We start from the raw sequence: 21,654 nt of genomic DNA, 5'->3' as shown, positions 1-21,654 counted from the left end.
ATTTTGATTGTGATATCAATCTTGATTATGATGTCAAATATAATAAATTTCTATTAATTGAAATCAATTTAAGATTATTTTTCATTATTATCATTATCCTCCGACAAACTCAACGGGAGTTTCTGAACGTTAAGTTTGAGTGCTAACTTGGTGAAGCGACTGTCTGGATAATGACTTGGTAAATATATAAACAATTTGATCTTCAATAGAGATGTAAAAAACTGAAAGTTGTCGAGTCAGCACACGCTCACAAATAAAATGAAAATCAATTTCTACATGCTTGGTGCGGGCATGAAAAATAGGATTTGCCGTAAGATAAATTGCTCCAATATTATCATACCAGATTTTAAGCGTAGCAGTTGGGGAAAAGTGTAATAATGAAAGAAGATATTGTAGCCAAATAATTTCTGATGTCGCGTTAGCTATAACTTTATATTCAGCTTCAGTACTTGAGCGAGAGATTGTAGGTTACTTTTTTGAAAGACAAGAAACAAGATTTCACCTAAGAAATATGACATATCCACTAGTAGAACGTTTATCTATGTGAGATCCAACCCAATCTGCATCACTGTAGGCAATCAACTCTCGTAAGAACTAATGATACAAAAGAAGACCATGTAGAACAATACCTTTGAGATATCGAAAAGAATTCTCTTAACATCTTCCCAATGATGTTCAATAGGAGCATGAATAAATTGACAGTCACGATTCACAGAGAAAGCAATATCGGGTCGTGTAATGGTGATATATTGTAGGACACCAATAATGCTTCGATAGATCTGGGGGTCATACATTGAAAAGGAGGATGAAGGTACAGTGAAACCACATTCAATGATCAGTGTAGAGATAGGACATGGACCGTCCATTTTAGCTCTTTGTAGAAGTTCAGTAATATATTTTCTCTGAGAGATAAGACAACCTTCAGAATGTGAGAGAAACTTTATGCCAAGGAAAAATCGAGCATTGCCAAGATCCTGAATAGGAAACTCCTGACGAAGAAGATGGAGTAAAGTAATAATGTCATTTTGATCACTACCAGTTATTAATATATCATCCACATAAATCAAAACAAATATTGAAAACTCCTCATTATATTTGTAGAATGGTAAAGAATCAGTTTTTGAGCCATAAAATCCCCGAGTATAAAACCAGGTAGATAGACGATGAAACCATGCATGAGGTGCTTGCCGAAGACCATATATAGATTTCTGAAGTTGACACACATGTGCTGGAAATTACGGGTGGATGAATTCAGATGGTTGCTCCATATAAACAGTTTCTTCAAGGTGTCCATGAAGGAAAGCATTGGAAATATCTAATTGTCGTATCGGCCAATTGGAGCTAACAGCTATAGATAGTAGCAATCTGATAGTTGTAATTTTGATGACTGGACTAAAAGTATCATTGAAGTCAATACCTAGTTGTTAATTAAAGCCTTTAACAATAAGGCGAGCTTTATAACGTTCAATAGATCCATCTACACGATACTTAATTCGATAAACTCATTTAGATCCCATAATATTCATAGATGGAGTACGAGGAACTAAGCTCCAGGTTGCATTGCGAAGAAGAGCATCAAATTCTGTAGTCATCGCAACACGCCAATTTGGATCTTTGACTGCCTGTTTAAAGCTCAAAGGTTCAACAAAATTTAAAGAAGCAATAAGAGCACGTGGAAGTGGATAACGAGTGGAAACTAGTTGACATCGTGCATATATATCGCTTAGAGGAAGCATTCGCTGAGGAGTATCATCATCAGAGCTACTCAGAGATGAGTGGTCAGACGGATGAGAATCAGAATTGAAGAGTGGATCACCACTAGCCGTTAAGTCTACAGGAATATATGGAGATGGAGTAGAATCCAAGATACCATCCCCCCTTGTACTTTCAATATGTCCTAATAAATTAATATGTGAGTATTCTAGTATAGTACTCGGTGATATTAGATAGGTGCCTTGATTATCTGAAAAAGGATCCGAGGTAGCAACTGCAAACAGAAAAATAGATTCATCAAAAGTAACATGTCAAGAAATATATATCCGTCCGGTCGAAATATGGAGGCAACGGTACCCATGATGTAAATTACTATAACCAAGGAAAACACATTATAGAGAGCGAGAGTTTAACTTGTGTTTAGAGTAAAGTCTTAGCCAAGCATAATATACGCAACCAAAGATACGAAAGAAAGAGTCATCTGGAAGACGATTATAAAGTCTTTCTAATGAATACTTATTTTTAAGTAGTGGAGTAGGTAGACGATTGCGGTTTGGACAACATCATTCCAAAATTTAAGTGGAACTGAGGTATGATTAAGAAGAGCTAAGGTAGCTTCAACCACATGACGATATTTTTTCTCGACCGATCCATTTTTATTCAGGAGTATAGGGACAAGAGACTCGATGGAGGATGCCAGAGGAAGTAAGATGACGATGAAGCTCTTGATACTCTCCACCCCAATCAGAATGAAAAAAGAGTAATTTACGATCAAAATACGCTCAACATGCATTTGAAAACAACAAAAAAATATTGAAAAGATAAGATTTTCTTTTCATAGGAAAAATCCAAGTGAACTTACTAAAGTTATTGATCCTATCTGAGAGCTTGCGGGATGAAGCGCTGGGCTATGACGAGCGATGATGAACAATAACTCTGATGTCGGCGAATGGAGGAGGATCCGAGAAAATCACAGCGGACTTCACAAGAATAATAGATCTGAGAAAATCACAGTGGATCTGCGAACAATACTTCACAAAAATGTGTTGGACTCCATGGTTGTTTTGATGTGATCAACCAAGTTTAGGTTAGGTCTTGTTTGTCTGATCCCTGCGTCTAAGTGTGTAGGAGCTTAGGAACGCAGGAAGTCGAGCGAAAGACGTAGCTAGCGAGAAGGACGACATAGGAAGGGAGCCGACGGGCTCGGTGCGTCTGAAGGACGAGAGATATGTGGAAGAGTACTCCAGTGGGCGTGAAGAATGTGCGTGACGTTCGAGAGACGTAAAGTCGGGATGGAAGACTGCTCGAGGAGAAGGCCGGGAATTGGGTTCGGGTGAGCCCTATTCCAGTTGGCCAAAATCACCCAAGCAAATCGAACCAGAGCAAGCCAACCGGGAGTTGACTTGACAAGTGTTCGGTCAACCGAACGCCATGATCGGTCGATCGAACCCCTATCTTCGGAAGCCAGCCGTTGCAGCCACGTCGGCAACCAGCCGTTGGCTGATCGGTCGACCGGACCCTCTGATCAGTCGATCGAACCGGAGATAAACCCAAGACTCAGTCAAGCATTCTGATCGGGCCAGCTCAGGGAAAGACCGTTGGATGATCGGTCGACCGAACGCAGGCTCGATCCACACAAACTGCATCTAGACGGAAGGCTGGCCAAGTACACAGGTTCGATCGACCGAACCTGGGGATCGGTCGACCGATCCCTCTCGAGTCAAAACCTGATCCCGAAAATCAGGTGATCTGATAAGTTCTGGAACCCCTATATAAATGAGCCTCGAACAGCTATTCGAAATCAACTCTGTACTTAATTCTCTAAGCAACTACTGTGCTTTCCAATTGTGTAAAAGGCTTCTTCGCCTTCAGAGAAGAAGACTCTTTTAGTGTGCTTTTCCACCGCATTAGATTAACAACTCCTTGGATTAACAACTGTCTTGGTTGTAACCAAGTCAAAACCGCCGAGTCGTCTCTCTTTGTTTCTGTTATTTAATTTAATTACTCTTGTTGCTTTTATTTTTGAGTTGAAGTTCGTTGAGGAGGGTATACTTTTGATTGCAGGCAATTCACCCCCTCTTGCCGGCCCCGCTGCACTAACAAAATGAACTCTGGCGAGCTACCCCTGTGGAAAGGCGAACTCCGATGAGGAACACCGTGGATCAGCGAAGGCTTGGCGGTCCAATGAATGATCTCCTCTTTTAGCGCACTATGAGACCAACCAATAAAGCGTTAACGACTTAAGACCTGGGTGGGAATCCCTGGCTAGGCCCTCCGACGCTCAAGTTGGTCTCTCGGAGAAGAAGAAGTACGGGAAAAATGAAATTAGGGGTTGATTCTGATGCAATGCGTATGTTTGCATATCTTGCCAGTGGAGAGGATTTCCCTTTTTATTCCACCTCATCTAATCTCCACAGTCATGAGGTGGACCCCGGTTCGTTAGAGTTTGTTAGGAGATGATGTAAGCTGAAACTGTAATAATAGTTTAAGAAATCTTTTTCTTACCCAAGATGTACCTTCTTTGTCGTTTAGCATACCTATGGAGACTTCTAGAAGCTATTTATCACCAAATTAATTAAGTTGTCATATGATCACATATTCTTATGGTTCACCTGTCACATACACTTATTTAGTCACATAAACCTATTCTGTTTAAGTGAGGAATATCTTCTGTTGTATTAGTTTTGACCGGTATTTTATACTCGATATGTTATTTATACTCGACCAGGACTCTACTATTATAAATATGCTAGAAACCGTGTAAGATTGAAACCCTTTATGTTTGATCGACTTTCCATGTTTGGCGAGTCTATTGTGCCCGCCGATCACACATTATCGATCTAGCTTAACTAATCGGGCGTGTGCAAACCCTATTGCCCGGTCGACCTTCCCTCGATCGGTTGTATGCTAAGGGTCGTGGGAGACTAAATATCTCTGTGCTTGGCTGGTCTATTGCTCTTGACCGATCACACCTTATCGACCGAGATTAATCGGTTGGGCGTATATAAACATTCTATACAGCTTAAGGCTGAACGCTTCTATGCTCGGTCAGTCTCTTCCACTTGCTCGGTCTTTACTTGCCGAACTCATATGCTCGACCAGTCTATTACGTTTGACCGGTCTTTGCCTGTCGAACGTGCTATGTCTTCATTCTGCATGAAGCTAAGTACTTCTATACTCGGGTGGCTATTTATACTTAACCGATCTTTGTCCATCGAACTCATATACTCGGCCAGGGTTGTTCTACCGACCGCGTTAAGCTGAGTCCTTTCTGGTGCTTTAGGTTCGTACGTCCGCTAGGTCGTCCGGGATTACATTATCGAGCGAGTTACATATATGTTCGTCCAGGCTTGTTCTACCGTCCGTGCTAAGCTGGACCCCTTCTGGCGATTTGGGTCCGTACTTCTGCTCGGTCGCCCGAGATGACATCCTCGAGCGAGGTAATCTTGACCAAGCCTCCTTACTTCTTCTTTCTTCTCCTTATATCCCCTTTCACATTATTACACGAACTCCACTCCTTATAACCCATATCACTAGCCTTCCCTTCAAGTCTAATCGAAGGAGGTGTAATCAACTAACTAGACTTAAGTCTATTTTTGACCTCTTGATACCTTTTGTGGCGACCTCGTGATAACTTTTACAATGATCTTGTGACATTTTTTATAGTGATCCAGTGACTCCTTTTATAGTGATCCTGTGACTCCTCCTACAATGATCTCGTAACTCCTTTTGGCAAGTTAAATAGAGTTGTGCTCTTGCTTCATTCTCTATTCACATTTGCTCCTCGTAGTCTCACTTTCCTTCCAAGATTTACCAAGAGTCATGGCTTCCGAACCCCCTTTCTAGGAGCGACTTTTGTTGGAGAAGGAAAAGCTTCTAAACGAGGTCGTGCAAGCCCTAGATTCACATCATTCCCCTCAACAGGAACCAGGGGTGCGTTTGCTATTAGCTCAATCACAGGTTCAGTCAGAAGTGGCTTTGAGGAATAAAGTCTACTCGGAGTTGAAGCAAAAAACTGAGGAGCTGGATACTCTAAGGGTCCAACATACCTCAAAGGTAGCCGATCTAAACAGAAAAGCTCATGTGGATGATTTACTAATATCTCAGCAGCAACGAGCTCTGGATCGGTAAAAAGCTAAGACGGATCTTCTACAAGCCGAGTTGGCCTAGCTTAGGTCAGAGAGGATCTTTCAGTCACATGTTTATGAGGGGGAACCCCACAAATGCCAGAGGACAGGGCAAACCTCTCCTCTTTGTCCAAGTTGTCATTCTACTTTCAGCCCCCATTTAGTTGGGGACGCACAATGTGACGTCTATAAACGGAAATGAGATTCCGTTGGACGACAGATTTTTTTCGACCTACAACAGTACCAGGCAAAATATTCCCCCTTCCTTACTGTGGATATAAAGTTACTAGTAGTGATATCAGAGTCTCATGTGTATACTTGAGAGCATGAGCATGTGTAAGCACGTAGCTTATTGTGTAAAAAATAACTAAATAAGAAATTTTGTGTATGAGCTCGGGCGGGTTTGAACTTGGTCAATTTCTGAGTTCCGGTCTGTCTATAAGACAGATCGACATCATAGTCTGTTGATATATTTTGAATTTTAACAAGTCATGATTTAATAATGTCATTTTATATTTTCTTTCCATTCTTTCCTTTATTACACCTAGGAAGTCGAATACCTTTTTCAAAATCCTCTCCTCGTTAATTGGTCCTTCAATGGAAAGAGAGTATCGGCGGTGTACTATGTTGCAGTGCTGATCCAAGAAGGATTTGCCCTGTTATGTCCATCATAAATGCCCGTTTATGGATTTTTGACATGTGTGACCCCTACTCTAAGGCCCATGATCGTCGATCACATTTGTTGGGCAATCACTATCAGTTCATAAAAGGTTTGAAATAATTGAGTATAAGAACTGAAAATAAAATTTATTACCGACAAACAAAAAGGAAAATGAAGTCTCTTGTTCCTCGAACTTTGGAGAAGTCTTTCAGTGTCGTTGGAGCCATTTCGGAGCAGCACTTGAATATGAAAGTTGTTGTCAATGTTGTTCTGAAGTAGCTGGTTGAAAGTCCTTATATAGGCTCATTCCAGGTGCTTGGAACCCCTTCGGGAGCTTGGACCATTGCTAACTTGGCGATCTCTTGTCGAAAATTTATCCGTGAAGTTTATCCACTTCCGGATGCCTGGACCCCTTTTAGGTGCTTGGATCGTTGACCTGGGTTAGACTAGTCATTGCGCTCCAACTCAGTTTCGAGATAACTTTTGTGGTTCAGACGCCTGGACCAATTCCAGACACCCAGATTTCTAGGGTGCCTACGACATATGTCCAAGAGACACTGGTCCAGGCACTTGAATTAGCTCTGAGTGCTCGGATCCCTTCCGGGCGCCTAGACTCCTTTTGTCAACATTTTGAATTCTTGCAAAAAGGAGTTAGTCTAGGCAAATAAAATATATTTATCCTGCAAAACAGAGTTAGCACAAAAAAAATAAGAGTAGTAATTAGATTCTATATCTCCGAGACCAGGATCTAGTCAAGGTCTCAACTTAGGTTTTTCAAAAGAACCTAAGTTGGACCAACGCCTACAGTTTCATCAACCGAGAACGCGTCCTCACTAGATCTCTCCTTCAGTTGCTTACCTTCACTTACCACTTGCAGTCGCTTGACTTGTCTTTAACCTACCAGGTCTTCCTGTTAGTTGTCAGGTCCCGCAGACCCAACTAGAGTTCGGCTAGTTGTTAGGTCCCTCGGACCCAACCAAACTTCCCGCCAAATATCGGGTCCCACGGACCTATCTGGACTTCATACCAGTTATCGGGTCCCGCAGACCTAGCTAGATTTCAGCTTGGTGTCAGATCCTTCAGACCAGTTAACTCCTACACATTTGATAGAAAGGTTAGACACACACTACATTTATCTTTAATCTATTTCTCATACATCAAAATCAGATTATTAGTGTATCCTACACTAATAGATGATAGGGTTAAAAGAAAAAATTGGAGGTTTAAGAACCTAGAAGACGATTGTTCTGAGCCGTCTGATCAAGGGCTTTGGAAAACAGAGATTCATCGCGATCGTTGAATTTAAAAAGGTTGTTGTCATATCAAACTCAAACATGCATATGTCAAATCACTCCTATGGCGGCATGCAAAGGCGACACGTGCCATTTAGTTACAGGTGGCATTAATGAGGAGGCAGGGAGCATGATTACAAGGCATGACCAAGTGTGCTTTACATTAATGGGTGAAAATCTGAATGATTTTCGAGAAATTAGGATGACATCGACGACAATTAAAGGGTATTACAGTCAGAGCAGAGATCAACAAGGAGCCAGCAAATTAGCTAAGGGTTGCGTACAATTAAGCTGAACGACGACTATAAACCCTTGAGTCAAAGAACGTTGAGATTCGAATGACGGTTATAAACCTTTGAGCCAAAGAACGTTGACAGCAGAATGATGGCTATCACCATTGGAGCAGTAGACATCACAGTCGAACGACGACTATAAACCCTTGAGTCAAAGAACGTCGACAGCCGAATGACGACTATCAACCCTTGAGTCAAAGAAAATCGACAACCAAATGGCGGCTATACACCCTTGAGTCAAAGAATGTTGATAGCTGAATGGTGGCTATAAACCCTTGAGCCAAAGAATGTCGACAGCCGAGCGACGGCTATAAACCCTTGAGTCAAAGAACGTCAATAGCCGAACGTAGGTTATAAACTCTTGAGTCAGAGAACATTGAAGCCGAACGATAGTTATAAACCCTAGAACACCTGGTCAAGAAGAAAAGAGCTCCTGAAGATACTAATCATCCAGTCAGTCAGACTTGCAGCCTCCTTTAACTAGACTTGAGGGGAAGACTTGTGATATGGTGATGAAAGGGAACCCCATTAGTAGGTGAAAGTAGAAGAAAAGCAATGGATGTGGAGGTCAAGGTCAGAACAGTCAAAGGACTAGGCCCATGAAACAAATCAATTAAGCCGAGTGACGACCCCGTGTGCTCGGTAGGGGTGTGACAACCCGATTGGCCCCAATCGTGCCCGAACGACTGCTCTAGGACAACTCACAATTAAGGTTGATAACCCAGCAACAACTCTCCTTGACCGCTACCCTCGAGCGGGAGGCATGCCCAGTAGGACAAAGGGCAGCACTCCGACAACAGTATAGCCGAACGAAAAGTAGGACAATAGTTTTGTGCATTACGTCTGGACGAGGACTATCCGACTAAGTAGCGGCTGGTCGACCGTGTGTGGACCTACTAACTATCTCATTATATCCTTTTAGGAGTTTGTGCCACTGACAACAAAGCATGCCCAATAGGTAAATTGTACTTTAGAAGCTTCCATGCTATCACATCAGAAAGTTGCATGGTTGTTTAAGGAATGTTGCTAGGGATATTTTTTGACTTATCTTTTCCTAGGATGCCTAGGAAAACATGCCTATGTTTTGAGATGCATTCATGAACATTACAGTGACACTATAAAAGGAGGTTCCTATCTGCATGTAAAGGTATGCACAACTCCATTTTCTACACGCTCTTGCTATAGTTCTTCATTTTTCTACTCACCAGAAACTAACTTGAGTATCGGAAGACTATTGTTGGGAACCCCTTCCCTGCCTGACACTAACGCCTCCTGTGTTATAGGTTTACGCGGAGTCCTCATCTTGTCAACTTTCCAACAACATCTCTAGTTCACCATCATCTTCATTTTTGGACAGGATCCGTTCTTGTTTTATTTTTAATGTAAAATTCTTCATCGTCATTAGGAGGAAGAAATAGGATAATTTACTGCTTTGTTTTGGGAGTATCAGTAAATTAGAGAAAAATCTTTAATCATAACTTTTAAATTTGCATGCAGTCCCTGATAAAAAAAAACTTTGTTTTCACTCTCTGCATGTAAAGTTTTATTTGCTTCAACTATCTCATGCAAATATTGTTACCTAATTGTCCCTCAGATTTTTTTTAGGTATAAAAGATCTAAAATTGAGTATAATTCCTCTTAAAGTCAGTATTTTATACTAGAATCGAGTATATTTTCTATCAAAATTATCCCTCATGTTTTTTAGGTATAAAAAGTCTAAAAACGAGTATAATTCTGGTTAAATTCAACACTTTACATTAGAATCAAGTATTTTTTTAAATTAAATTGAGCACAGATATTTTCCTGCTTAATATAATTTCTCCTAAATTCAGCATCATTTAAAAAAAATCTAGTATATTTTCCATTCAATTGAGTACCATTTAAAGAAAATCTAATATATTTTCCATCTAATTGAGGTGGAAAAAGAATCGTGCTCAATTTGATAGAAAATATACTAAAATGAGTATAATTCTTCTTAAAGTTAACACTTTATACTAGAATCGAGTATATTTTCTATCAAAATTGCTCACCATATTTTTTAGGTACAAAAAGTCTAAAAATGAGTATAATTCTTATTAAATTCAGTACTTTACACTATAATCGAGTATATTTTCTATTAAATTGAGCATGACTTTTTTTCTTGCTTAATATAATTTCTCCTAAATTCAGCATCATTTAAAGAAAATTTAGTATATTTTTCATCCAATTGAGTACCATTTAAATAAAATATAGTATATTTTCCATCCAATTGAGGTGGAAAAAGAATCGTACTCAATTTGGTAGAAAATATACTAAAATGAATATAATTCCACTTAAAGTCAACACTTTATACTAGAATCAAGTATATTTTATATCAAAATTGCCCCTCATATTTTTTTAGGTGTAAATAGTCTAAAAATCGAGTATAATTCCTATTAAATTCAGTACTTTAAATTAGAATTGAGTATATTTTCTATTAAATTGAGCATGATTTTTTTCATGTTTAATATAATTCCTCCTAAATTTAGTAATATTTAAAGAAAATCTAGTATATTTTTCATCCAATTAAATATCATTTAAAAAAAATTAGTATATTTTCTATTTAATTGAGATAGAAAAAAAATTTACTATAGAAAATATACTATATTTAATTTAACATACTGAATTTAAAAATAATTATATTTATTTTTAGATTTTTTATAAGAAAATATCTTTTTGAAAGAAAGATTTTTGTCAGGTGGCTATGTAAATTTTTCATGTTGTCATGTCTTTCGCGCAGCTCCGATTCAGTGGGAAAGCCATCAGTTTTGGGGGAGGATTGCGGAAGGCGTGGAGACGAGGAGGGCGGATTCCTGGCCACCGCCCACCCTCGATATCTCGAGTCTCATGTTGCTCCGGCTAGTTTTCGAGTCCTGAGATGGAAATGAGCGCAGCTGTGGATGATTCTCGCGTGTTAAAATTCTTTGCTGCTTTGGAGCTAGGAGCATCCTTCCTCCGTTCCTCGCCCGCTCGATGGTCGAGGGAGAGACCCGTATCGTGACTGTTCGCGATGTATTTTTGGCTCTGGCACAAGAGCTCTTTGATAGGGTATCTATCATAAAATACCAGCAGCCAGATGAGGACCTCTACGCGTTGGTGTCCATTGTGAACGACAAGGATGCAATGAACATGAAGGAGGAGTACGATAAGCACATATCAGTGATGGCCCAACGTGGCGGAGGATCGTTCTTTTCTCACATTATATTATCGGTATGCACTATGATGCTGACGACCGGGGAGGGGAGCTGAGCAGAGGTACATTGATGCCATCAGCATCCTCAACCGGGGAGGGAAGCTGAGCAGATGATTATATCCGTAGCAGGGGGCACCCACCATCTGCATGAGAAAGATCCTCAGTCTCCACCATCTGCAGAAATTTATTTTGTGGATGCCCACAGGAGCAATTCTTCAAGACAAATCTAGATTTCTAGGTAATTTCTTTCTCAGAGGAACCATGGTAAGCCGGATGCAAATTTTCAGGACACTCACTGGAAGCATGGATCACCAAGTGTCGAGCAACATAAGTAACAGAGATTCATTCATCTCAAACTGAGACATTAATTAGGCCATGGATGTATCTCAATGAACAACATTCAATGCTTAATGAATCACACAATCATTTTAAACATGGGCGGGCATCAACAGCAAGCAGGTTCTACTCAAAGGTTCTACTCAAACACTATCTTGACGACAATATGATGAATGCGATCACTTCTAATTGCATCACTCCAAATTACTTACATTACTACCAGGATGAGCTATATTATTTGCAAATGAAAGTTCGGTAAATTAGAGAAAAATCCCCAATCACAATGTTAACTTTGCATGCAATTCTCATGTCCAAAAAACTTTGTTTCCACTCCCTGCATGCAAAGTATTACTTGTTTCAACTCCCTCATGCAAATATTGTTACCTAAATTGCCCCTTAGATTTTTTAAGTACAAAAAGTCCAAAATTAAATACAAAAAGTTCAAAAACGAGTATAATTCTTCTTAAAATCAGTACTTTATATTAAAATCGAGTATATTTTCTATCAAAATTCTCCATCTTATTTTTTAGGTATAAAAAGTCTAAAAATAAGTATAATTCTTGTTAAATTCAGCACTTTACACTGAAATCCAACACTCTATACTAGGATCGAGTATATTTTCTATCGAAATTAACCCTCATATTTTTCGGTACAAATAGTCTAAAAATGAGTATAACTCCTATTAAATTCAGCACATTAAACTAAAATCGAGTATATTTTGAGGTGAAAAAAGAATTGTACTCAATTTGATAGAAAATATACTAGATTCTAAGTTAATATACTTAATTTAAGAGGATTTATACTGATTTTTAGACTTTTTGTACCTAAAAATATCATGAGCAATTAGATAAATATGTTTGACTGGGGAGTGAAAACAAAGATTTTCATGGATGGGGACTGCATGCAAAGATTTGTTTGCCGATAGAGACTGCATGAAAGTTTTCTAACTCAACGTACATTAGGAATTGGTCCAAATGCAAATGTGCTAGGAGTTGAAGATAATGCGATAAGGTATCATAATCAGCTTTCTACAGATGGCTCCTACCAAATGCCGTATCATCTCATGAGCTTGTCAGTTCAATGATCGGAAATGGGCCAGCCACCGATATGTTGAGTTGATATGAGCAGAAAAGCTTAGGCTGCTAAACCGAGAAGGAAAAGTTGCTTTGGATGAATGAGTTGCTGAAACACTGAGCTGCCAGAGTGCAAACTCCTAAACGCAGAGTCCTGAGTGCAAAAAGGAAGATCCCAAGGCCCGCTTAGGGGTGTAAATGAGTCAAGCCGCTCGCGAGCTATTCGAAGCTCGATTCGATAAAAGTTCGTATGAACTCGTTTAATGAGGCTCGTTAAGATAAACAAACCAAGCTCAAGCTTCACAATATTCGGCTCGTTAGCTCGTGAACATGTTCGTTAAGCTCTTGAATCAACTTTTAAATAAAAATAATAATAATTTTGATATTGAATTTATAGATTTTACACTCTACTTATGAAAAACATAGATAAATATATCAAATTTATTTATTAGAATAAAATTATAAATTTTAACCAGAATATTATAATTTTTAAAAATATATATAATTTAATTTTTAATGAATATTTAAATTTATAATTTATATTTATTAAGTTCGTTTAGGCTCGATAAAAGCTCGAATAATCTCGTGAACAATATATTTGTTAAATAAAACTCGAGCTCGGCTCGATTATAAACAAGTCAAACTCAAACATCCAAAAGTTCGGCTCGATTACACCCCTAGGTCTACTTAAACAGATTGATCCTTCTCTGGCTGGGCAAAACCACTACAAAAATGCAAATCTGGGTCTTCTAACCTATGGATCCACGTGTGAGAGAATCCCTCCCTATGCATTTAATAATATTATTTATGCATATGCAACAATATAAAGCAACTATAATACTTTGAAACTTCCAATGTGGGACTAAACCGATACACAAAGATCTTTCCTCCTCTTCTATTCACATATATCCAACCAAATGCAGGTTGGAAGTCCAAGATTCCCCAATGCCTGGGTTGGTGATGAAATTACGAATGCCCTATCATCTCAAAATAACATTCCCTCGTTCGCTAGACTCCCATTCGAGTCTCAGCGCACTACAAGGCATTTTCCTCGCGTGGGATTAGCGCTAGGCATAAATCCGCTTGTGCTTAGGGCGAATAGAGGGAAGGGCCCCTTCAGGATTAATTGAGCCCAAGCTCCAGACATCTGGATTATAAAAAAAATTGAAAATCTTGTCAAAGCAGGTTCTTCTGGTATACGTGCCGAAGTTCCTTCTGAAGCAGTTTCTTTTGTCATTTGCCTTCTTACCAAATTAACAAAGAACCAGTTGTTTCTGCTGGGACTCAGGTCCACAGGTATGCCTTACAAACGCAAGCTGCGGACCCAACAGTAGACGGATAGGAGAAGAGTTGCAATTTCAGATGAACCTGGTGCAGAAATTACTCTTTCTCCAAAGAGTAATCTGAATCTAGAATATTCCTAGGCATGTAACTTAATGGCTGTAATAACTGTGATCTCTCACGGAGACATCATAGTATTAATTTTATCATTCTGTCATGAGTCATGGCAAGGATACAGTTAATTGTTTGTTGGGAATATTGGTGTTGTCATCTAGTATTCTGTCATGAGTCATGTCCACCATAATATTAATCGTATCATTCTCATGAGTCACGACAAGGATACATTAAATTGTTTGTTGGGGTTATTGGTGTTGCAGTCTACATATTTACAGCTAGTTAAAGCAAAGGTGCATCTGTAGCATGTATGTTGAGGATTATTATTTTTCTGGTGAGAGTAATTGAAGTTTTATCAACCAATCAAACTATGTAAAGTCTTCAGTATCTTGCTGTTACTTTTGCGTAAACCTCTTAGCAATCATATACAGACAGGATCTTCCATCAAGTCAAATCCTGATTTGGAACCTTGTAAATCAATTAGCTAGGTATTTTACCTATTGCTCGTAAATCCTTTTATTTTCTTATTTATTCTCAGGTACTACCTGTTGCTACCTGAGATATGGTATCTTGCAAGTTTCAAAGTTAAATTCTCTTCCTGTTCTGTTGTGAAGTTCTAACTTGAAGCCGTATGCTCTAGCTACTTCAAGAATCAATGTTACTTGGGGTGTATTACTGTTGAACCTTCTTTCTTTCTTTTGCTTGGACTAGAGTCACCCGGAACATCAATATTTTTATCTTTCTGAAATGTTAATTAGATCTCTTCAGAATCATAATAATTTCTTGGTGTTAAATATCTACTGATTACAGTGTGAAATCGTGTATCAGTTCATCAGAGGAAAAGCTCAAACAGATTCTTATATGACAGTTCAGTATATGTAGTAGTTGAAGATAGTGAATGCACATGCTTAAAGAAACAATACTTCAGGATCCAACTACGGTGTTGACTTCACATTGCAAATTTAGTCTTGCGTGAAATTTTTCTTCAATACTTCCACCGTTGACTTTTGTCATTGTTGAAAACCGACCTGGATGCTGGCCATGTCAAGGCAAATTAATGTCATGAATTGTACAGGCTTTAAAATGACATTGTTCCTACAATTATTGTAATTACCTTAGCTGACTTTTCTGGAGTAGCTTACCTGTCCCTATAAAAACAAGAAAGAAATCCAGGTGACCTCATTTCAAAAAGTCAAATGTTAAGGTCAAACAGGTCGGGAACAGAGGAATCGACTACCCAGGCCGCCCATGATCTACCATTGGCTCGACATAGCTGTCAAAATCTGGGCCATATCGAGGTTGATGCTTGGCTTGAATGTCAAACTGGGTCCATGTTTATTTAAGCGGCTATATATATTTTCTTAAAATTATAAAAAAAAACATCTATTTTTTTAAATAATTTTTCCCCTCATTTTTAATTATATTTTGTAGATATTATCTGATTTTTTCTCAATTCAACATAAGTGCTAATCATGGGGATATCTAGGGGTGATCAATCGATTTAAATCGAATCGACCGAATCAATTAAACTAAAATCCAAATTGACTAGACTTTTTTCAAATCAACTGAATCAATCGAACTTTTCTAAAAAATCAAATTAACCGAATTAATAAAATATCGGTTAATTCAGTTTTCGACTGAAATAATAGAATTTTTCAGTTTAGTTTGATTTGATTCCGATTTAATTTGGTTTTGTTTGATTATGTTTAGTTTCGATTTGGTTGAATTCAATTTATAATATTGATTTGATTTGATTTGATTTAACTTAAAATATTGATTTAATCGGTTTAACTGAATTTTGATTTTCAAAATTGAAATCGAACCGATTAAATCAATATTTCAAAAGAAAAAAAAATTAAAATTTTGAATTAACCTAACCGAATTTTTAACTTCGATCAATTTGGTCAGTTAATTTGATTTAACTAAATTTTTACTCATCCTTAAATCTATCCCTTTTATTTTGAGGCTCAATTCATAAGTTAGACAGATTTTAATTATTTAGTTTTTTTTTTGTTTTTACAAGTTCAGTATAAATTTTACTATTAAGATGCTGATGTGCCATGGATACAAAAGTTAACCATAACATTTGTAAAATTGCTGACCTAGTTTTGATCAGACACTCATCACCATCCATGAAAGGCTGCATGTTAGTGGTGTGAAAAGTTGAAACATCTTGTAAAATATGGCAAATCAGATCCATTTTTCACCAAGCTTAAAAGTCCTTGTACATCGGGGTATCGATATTGGAACAACCGAACAAGATATATTGATGTTGTGTTGCATCTGTTGGTCATCCCTAACAACAAAAATGATAATAATAGGAGTTGATCCCTATACTTGTCTTTATGTTCCGAAGCAAGGCTAGTTTATGCACTCCTTATTCAAAGTTTCCACCCCAACATGGTAATGCTTCAAGACAATAGTCTTTCAAAACAACACTAACTCACTTTAATTACGCTCAAGTCATTTTCTATAACAGAGTATTATTTGAGACAACTACCATTAGAATTCTAAAAAGTAGCCAAGGACAAGGAGAAATGTACACTTCCCCTCTCCTATTTTCCTTGCTTACTTTATTTACCTTTACGTTTGTTGTACTCCATCTTTTAGAAAGTTGTCCCCTGAAAGGTCAATGCAAGCTTTAATTTGCTCTCTTTTAAGTGCTCTAGAAATTACACCTTTCCTTTTTCTTATTTTCTTCTGCAGTGCTTAGACAAGGTGTGAAACAGATCATCTCAATCATATCCACTTGTCTCACAAAAGAGTTTTAGTTGTCCGAACCACAAAAAGTGATACATGATGCCCTTTTGGTGGAATGATTGGTTTCATTTTCTCAATTACCAGCTGCAGAAATATTGCATGCATACATGGCCTTTTGAATGCAAGGTTACAAGTTTTCGTTCATATCTGTGAATTCATGCAGTTCCTTTTTGACTTCCATAGGGTAATTTTATATGCAATTGAATATTTACAAAGTTTTAGGGTGGAAAGAGCACATTGGGCTCATGACCTTCCTGATCATAATTATTAATAGTTTGTCTAGCGACTTTAATTGGAAGAGAGACTCGAGCACTAATTCATGGCATGGCATGGACTCGGTCAATAATATGCAAGATTTGAGATCCATTAGACAACTATATTTCACGTTGAAATTGATGCAAAAGATGGCGAACAAGGTGTGTCTCAGCAAGTTTTGTCCTCCCTCGTAAGCATCACATCTCACACTACTGACCATGATTAGTCTTCTTCCCCTTCGAGGTGCCTTCCTATAGCTATAAATTAATCCCTTGCTTGCTTGTTATATATATCGACCCCAAGTTCGGACTCAACATCAACCCTAATTAGTTTCAGCTTTGTTTGCTTGTTTTGTGAAAGTTAGGAAGAGAGCTAGAGGAAGAGATGGGGAGGGCTCCCTGTTGCGACAAGGCGAATGTGAAGAAGGGACCGTGGTCGCCCGAGGAGGATGCCGAGCTCAAGGCTTACATTGAAAAGCATGGAGCCAGTGGCAATTGGATTGCTCTCCCTCACAAGATAGGTACACACACATATATGCATATTTACACTCCATTTTAGGATCTTCATGCATTCATTATGCACAAATAAATTCGTTACAGGCCTGAAAAGATGTGGAAAGAGCTGCAGATTAAGATGGCTCAATTATCTGAGGCCTAATATTAAACATGGTGGCTTCTCTGAAGAGGAAGACCAAATCATACTCAGCCTTTACATCAGAATTGGAAGCAGGTAATTGATCTATCATTATATAAGCCATTAAGTTAGGCCAACTATTGATCAGTGCTCTTTGCTTCAATTATATGCAATATTAGGTGGTCAATTATTGCAGCACAGCTGCCAGGGAGAACAGATAATGACATCAAGAACTACTGGAACACAAAGCTGAAGAAGAAACTTCTTGGCGACTACAAGCAAATTAACAGATCAAAAATACCTCCTCAGTACTCTCCAACCAATTACCAAGAACACTCCAATTTTCCTGAAGCACACTCAGATATCCTAACTCGTGCGTTAGCTGCGGAGGCGATGCAACTCCATATGTACTATAACAACGACGACGACAAGAGCCGTGCGATGGTTTGGCCTGTGTACCACCATGTCGAAGAGAGCCAACTTACCAATTCGATCACCTCTGCCAAGTTCGTGCAACAACACGCTTATCCCAACGATACTGCGAGTGAATCATCTGGTCCAGTTTCTGTCGTCGTCACGAGCGGTTCGACGATGGGGTTTGATCCGATGCAGGAGGAGAAGGATCAGTTGCTGGAGTTGGACTGCTTCAAGGAATTGATAGAGCAGGAAGGCACGAGCTGGTGGTCAAGTGATGTGGAGGGTTTTGGGGAGAAGGCGGCAGGAGCAGTGTTGAGTTGCTCGGCTGATTCTTTATTGCTTGATCAGGAGTACATGAATTTGATGCTGTGAAGCTTGTTGATATTAGAGCACTTTACTTTTGTTCCTTTGATTAATTACTGGAAATTACATTAAGTTCTTGGTGAATTTGGAAATTGTAAAACAAAATAGATAGAAAATAACGCCATTAACTTTCTGACGTTTTTTATAAAAACAAAATTAGAGATGGATAATCTGTTTAGTAAAATCTGAATTGTTAAGTTAGAGTCGGATCGGGCCGAATGGTAGGTGGCCCAGCTAAGACTAAGTTGCCACGGGCTTTCCTGATAAATATTATTTGATTTACTCCGAGAAAATTCTAGCAGCTAAGAATCTGCCACGTTCTTAATACTCATTGGATGTCAATCCCATCAAGCAACAAAGAAGATAGAGCGCGAACCAATAGCAAATTTGGAAAATCTAAAATCCGACAATAAAACCAATAAAATCTAAAAATGAGGAGAAGCAGAGGATTGACCGACCGTGGCCGTGGGAGTGAGCGCGATGACGAGCGGCGGCGAGGTGAAGAAGGAAGGCTGCGCCCCGCGCGCGTCCTCGAAGCCCTGCGACGCCTGCAGCCTCTCCCCAGCTGTCCTCCACTGCCGCGCCGACGCTGCCTTCCTCTGCGGCGCCTGCGACGCCACCGTTCACGGCGCCAACGGTCTGGCCTCCTGCCACGCTCGCGCTTGGCTCTGCGAGGTCTGCGAGGCCGCCCCAGCCGTCGTGATCTGCAAATCCGACGCTGCCACCCTCTGCGCCACCTGCGATGCCGACATCCACACCGCCAACCCCCTCGCCCGCCGCCATCAGCGCGTCCCCATCACCCCCTTCCTAGGCCCCGCCGCCTCCTCAAGCGCCTCCTCCCTCCAAGATGACGCCTCCGCCTATTCTCTCCTCCACCAGGAGGCGACGCCGGCGCAGTTCTTCTTCTCCGACGCCGACGCCTACCTCGATCTCGACTATGCCACGTCAGATCCGGACGAGCCCAAGGCCGTTAACGGAGCGGATCCGTCCTGCCTCCTCTCGCCCGGCTGCAGCTACTTCGATCTCAACGTGACCGGATCCAAGCCCGAGTCCGATGTTTCATCCTGCCACAGCGTATATATATTACCGCCTAACCTTCTGAAATATTACAATTTCCTCCCTGTTCGGATGGCTAATTAGAGGATACGAAATGAAAATACTTTAAATTATGGAGGTTAAATTGGAAAATAATCGATTAATCGGTTACATAATAACTCTATAGGAGTCATCGGCGGTGGTGCCGGATGTGTCCCAGGTGCCGTCAGCAGCAACGGCGTGTCTTCCGTGCACGGACCCGGCCATGGCGCGGGCGGAGCGGGAGGCTAGGCTGATGCGGTATAGGGAGAAGAGGAAGAGCCGGCGGTTTGAGAAGACGATAAGGTACACGTCGAGGAAGGCCTACGCGGAGGCGCGGCCGAGGGTGAAGGGGCGGTTCGTGAAGCGGGTCGAGGCGGAGGTCGACCGAATCTACTCGGAGGCGGTGGTTCTCATGGTAAACAAGGAATAAAATAACACTATAACTTTGAATGTTATAGCGAATAAATATTGTTTGACTTCGTTAATCCCGTAAACAAAAACAATATTGTTATATTTTTACAAAAGATAAGAATTTAAATCACTCTCGGCGTAAAATGGAGATCCGATAGATGATTTGATACTTTGGAATCGCAAGATGATTTTTTATTTTAACAGATCGACGCATTAAGATGATTATAATTTACGATTTGAAATCTCACATTATAACTCAATTTATAATTCATCATAATTCGTTATGATTAAGATTATTATATTAAAAATTTTAAAATTTATTAAAAAAAATTATACTTATATAAATTTTATACCTATCTCCTTAGGATATAGGATAATCAAAGCTTATATAATTCTTTTATATTTTACCTTTTTATATTTTTAAATGATATTTGATATTGTGCATGACGGTGGGGTCAGATAGTTGACGTGATCAGAGGTCAAGTCTATGGCGTGGTCAGAAGTCAAGCTCACGTGGTGGTCAGAAGTCAAGCTCACGTGGCGGTCAGAAGTCAAGCCTACGTAATGGTCAGAAGTCCAGCCTACGTGGTGGTCAGAGGTTCGAATTGCAGGAGGGGCCCGGTCGGGCCTAAGTGGTACTCCAGGGTTAGACCTACACGTCGAGTAGGAATTAGGAAGGTAAGGCTTGCAGGTCGGGATTTACAGGATAAAACTCGTAGAGCAGGATAAGCGGACCAAAGACGTACAGGTCAGGATATGCGGACTGAGACTTACAGGTCGGGATTTATAGGATAAGACTCACAGAGCAGGATAAGCGGATCAAAGACGTACAGGTCAGGATATGCGGACTGAGATTTACAGGTCAGGATTTACAGGATAAAACTCACAGAGCAGGATAAGCGGACCAAAGACGTACAGGACATGATATGCGAACTAAGGATTATAAGTCGGGATTTGCGGGATAAGACTCACAGAGCAGGATAAACGGACCAGAGACGTACAAGTCATGACAAGAGAATTAAGACATACAGGTCAAGGCTTATGGGATACGGGTCTGGACTTACAGGATAAAATATGAAGCAGGGCTGTGTATACGGGACGGGACTTGAAGAATGACAAGAGAAAGCCTCGGTTGACTGGGCGGTAGACGTAGGTCTGGATCTATCGAGATAGACCGAATAGCAAATAAAGGGCGGGATGTATAGATCGGGATTTACGGGACAACAAACACAAGCCAGGGAATACGCCAGGAAACGCATGTCTGTGCCTACAGGTCAAGATTTGCAGGTACAAGGACCCAGTCGAAGGTTAACAGGCCGGGACGAGCATACACTATACGACAATCAAGCCAGGAAATCATAACAACCCGTCAGAGAATAATTACTGCCTATCAGGGAATATGCTAATGGTCTAGGGCTCATTGCCCACTGATTCCTCCTTAAACTTATAGGAAGATGTCATGTGTCATTCACCGCCAGACAAATCCTAACACTCGACATTCCCTGACACTTGTCAGACTCCAGAAGTACCCACTACCATATAAAAAAGGAGGCTTTGTCTCTACGTAAGTACGCTCACTCATCTTTTCGCACTCGTCTTTTACTTTTCGTCCTTTCACTGTGCTTCTGGGGAAAAAC

The 21,654-nt window shown here is 39.9% G+C and overlaps 2 protein-coding genes across 2 annotated transcripts; both read left to right on the top strand.

Annotated features, from left to right (window-relative positions):
• Nucleotides 1–17,413: 17,413 nt before the first annotated feature.
• On the top strand, nucleotides 17,414–18,640 carry LOC122035207 (transcription factor MYB36-like). Its single transcript, XM_042594621.1, has 3 exons — nucleotides 17,414–17,636; nucleotides 17,716–17,845; nucleotides 17,929–18,640. Exons 1-3 carry the CDS (start codon nucleotides 17,501–17,503, stop codon nucleotides 18,536–18,538), a joined length of 876 nt encoding a protein of 291 aa, XP_042450555.1. The 5' UTR covers nucleotides 17,414–17,500; the 3' UTR covers nucleotides 18,539–18,640.
• Nucleotides 18,641–18,953: 313 nt separating this feature from the next.
• LOC122035206 (zinc finger protein CONSTANS-LIKE 3-like) lies at nucleotides 18,954–20,147 on the top strand. The gene is made up of 2 exons (XM_042594620.1): nucleotides 18,954–19,603; nucleotides 19,752–20,147. The coding sequence occupies exons 1-2, from the start codon at nucleotides 19,010–19,012 to the stop codon at nucleotides 20,034–20,036; spliced, it is 879 nt and encodes a 292-aa protein (XP_042450554.1). The 5' UTR covers nucleotides 18,954–19,009; the 3' UTR covers nucleotides 20,037–20,147.
• The last annotated feature ends 1,507 nt before the right edge of the window (nucleotides 20,148–21,654 follow it).

Source organism: Zingiber officinale, chromosome 11B (assembly GCF_018446385.1).
Source record: "Zingiber officinale cultivar Zhangliang chromosome 11B, Zo_v1.1, whole genome shotgun sequence".
NCBI classification, from domain to species: Eukaryota; Viridiplantae; Streptophyta; class Magnoliopsida; order Zingiberales; family Zingiberaceae; genus Zingiber; species Zingiber officinale.
Note: the sequence above shows the minus strand (reverse complement) of the source record. Positions and strands in the feature narration are given on the sequence as shown.